The 3,049-nt window shown below is 39.3% G+C and overlaps 1 protein-coding gene across 1 annotated transcript; it reads right to left on the minus strand.

Moving 5' to 3' along the window:
- LOC103828707 (selenium-binding protein 3) lies at positions 1–2,251 on the minus strand. Its single transcript, XM_009104334.3, has 7 exons — positions 2,036–2,251; positions 1,722–1,917; positions 1,407–1,634; positions 1,061–1,292; positions 876–983; positions 525–797; positions 1–441 (listed from the first exon to the last, which is right to left on the minus strand). The coding sequence occupies exons 1-7, from the start codon at positions 2,151–2,153 to the stop codon at positions 160–162; spliced, it is 1,437 nt and encodes a 478-aa protein (XP_009102582.1). The 5' UTR covers positions 2,154–2,251; the 3' UTR covers positions 1–159.
- Between the last annotated feature and the right edge of the window lie 798 nt (positions 2,252–3,049).

Below are 3,049 nucleotides of genomic sequence, written 5' to 3' on the forward strand. Positions count from 1 at the left end.
TCTTCAAGGTTTTGTTCGCTTAATTTTCATTGCGGCTTTGGGCATCATTACTCACAAGTGTGCTTTGCATATGAAGTATCAACATTTATTGTGTTCACACAAACCCATTAATAAAAGTAAAAGACAACTTCCATAGAAACCGTAAGTTTAGTGTCCAATTTAAACCCAGATATCGGAGGTGCAGTCGCCGCCAGGATACCTCATCTCATGAGCGAGAGAAGGACCATCCGGTTCGGACCCAAAGTCCACAAAGAAATTAGGGTTAATGGAGAGACCACCTTTGTCCGTATCAACATCAATCTGCAACATGTGTGAGCCTTTCTCCACAAGTTCTGGATAAAACTGTTTGTCCCAAACACTAAACAACGAGTTCGTCACGTACAGTCGATTCCCGTCTAAGCTCAGCTGAAACATCTGCGGACCTCCTCTCAGACGTTGATCCTACAAAAAAAAACAATAAAACCACTAATAATTGCAATACCGTGTAGAACAAGGACCATGAATTGACTTTTTTTGCTGCGTACCTTGATCATAGGGACATCGAACTGTAAGGTTTCGTCTTCTTCTCCCAAGGCAAAGGCATGGCTTCCCTTTTGGACTAGCCCGCCTACATGTAGCTGTCCAGTCAAAACAGGATTTTTCGGGTCCTCAATGTTGTACTGACGAATATCTCCGTGAAGCCAATTGGAAAAATAGAGGAACCGGTCGTCAAGAGATATTAGAAAGTCAGTAATAAGCCCTGGCATCTCCGGGAGAATCCAGTTTTCAACTTTCAAAGGTTTCACAGAAATCGCCACCTTGAATTTGGAGCTTGTTGTTAAGATAAATCAAAAGAAATTAAAGAACAAGATTCATCGATCATTAAGTAAACCTACCTCGTGGCTCCATGTTTCATCCTCGTTCTTGAAGAATCTCACAATAGTACTTGACAGAGCACATCCTGTAAATCCCGTAGCCTTGGTGGGGTCGTGCAAGAATCTTATCTGCTCTCGGAGTGTGAGGGGTTTAGTTACTTTTTTAAGGAAAATCTGAGATTAATAATTGGGAGATTATGGTTTACCTCTAAGGGTAAAAGCCCGTTATCACCAAGGTCAAGTATCTGTTTCAATTCGCCTTCAGGCCAACTATAGACATGTAGATGCTTTCCATACAAGCCATCAGAGACGTCTTTCAGATCAAACCCTTTGGTAAACGCGGCCGGTGCTCCCCAAGAGGTACTGATCATCGTCTCATGCCGAGGTTGGTACCAGAAATCATACCCAAACAAAGGACTACTTCCTTCTTTCTCCCACCTATTTAAAAAAAAAAAAAGTAAAAAATTGTTACTAAAAGTTCTAATTAAGAATTAGGTTTTGCTCTTTTTGACTTGCCACCAAGAAACGGTATGAACCTATTCTTGAAGTTACCTTCTTTTGACGTTAAACTCAGAATCAAGTAAGAGAAACCCACTGCCTCCTGCGTTTCCATCTTTGTCCCCAAGACAAGATACAAGCAAATCTCCGGAAGCTAAGCAGTGTGGCTGATGCGGGTAAGCCAATCCCGTCTTCTCCAGAACCTCAGCAGGCTCTACAACTCTGTGCAGAGATGGTTCCTTTGGGTTCGTTTTTGTATCGACCACGTAGATGCGGCCAGACCTTTTCCAACACGTTTCAGAGGAGACCACAAATAAGGTTTCAGAACCAAAAAAACAACAGAGGAAAGGATGTTGTTTAGTTTCTTACAGAAGCGAGGGCAAGATGAGATAACGTCTTTCGCAAGAAGGATCACTATGGCAAGAGCTGCAGGAGTTCCAGCCTGAGTGATGAAGTTCATCTCCAAGAAAAGGCATTGATAATCTGTGGATGACACTTGAGTATGTCGACGAACTAGGATCAACATCTACTGTCGCTAAGTAATCTGGCTTGTCTTGGCCGGTTCCTAGACAAGAAACGTTACAAAGAAGTTTGAATATTTACGGAGATTACTACTTAATACCCGTATTTGATATAAGACTCTTGATTCAAGATTTTATATTTTTAGAGTTCAAATTAGTCACCAGTGTATATTGCAGCGACATAGATGATATTCTCGCGCAAACCAGACATCGCGAGGAGAGGCGTGGCGTAACCTGGCCCGCTCTTGCAGCAATCTCCACCGTGGTTGCTCATCGTCATTAGTTATGCAGTGATGTTCCTACTTCATTATTGGCTCGCATTTATACTTAATATATTCAGGTAGATTTTTGTAAATTACTAATCATTTTGTTTTACGAATAATATTTCTTTTCTTTTTCTTATATTAAAACCCATGTGTTCCACATTTTTTTTTTGATAAACCATTTGGACCGAATCCCAAGCCCAACTTGCCAAGTAGTGATAATTTAGTTCCCAGAAAAAAAACTGGATCTATGGATCTGACTAGTGACCATTCGGGAAACAAAAGGAACGAACAGAAAAAGAATATACGGGAATAAAATAGCAAGAATGAAAACAAAAAATAGTTATTCCTTCTTAAATTTAACAAGGAATAATTTTGTCCTTTAATTCTCTATAAAAAAAAACAAAATGGAAATGAGAGGGAATTATTATTCTTTGTGAATGGTAATTTTTTATAGGATCGTTAAGGAATGCATTATTTTACATCATTCATTAGTCACTTTTTTTTTGTCATCAACTTTACAGACTCATATTGACTCTGTGAACCACACTGGGAGATCTTGATCCATGTGAACTACAAAAGACGTTTCTTTCTTAGCACTGCGGGCTAAGCTATCCGCCTTCTTGTTCTGCGTTCTTGGTACATAGATATCTGCTCGAAAAAACTCTCTTTCAGATTGTTTATATCTTCCAAATAACTTGCAAACGCTGATCATTCTTCTGGTTCTGAAATCATCTTCACCAGTTGTGAATAATCCCAAAATATTACCACATGAGTACCACCACTTGATTGCGTTCCACCTTTGGTATAATCACGTAGGTTTGGACATTACTAATCATTTTACGGATAATATTTCTTCTCTTTTTCTTATACCTTAAATATACCTACTTGAGCATCATCTTCAATTTTAAAA

The sequence above is a fragment of the Brassica rapa genome, chromosome A07 (genome assembly GCF_000309985.2).
Source record: "Brassica rapa cultivar Chiifu-401-42 chromosome A07, CAAS_Brap_v3.01, whole genome shotgun sequence".
NCBI lineage: Eukaryota > Viridiplantae > Streptophyta > Magnoliopsida > Brassicales > Brassicaceae > Brassica > Brassica rapa.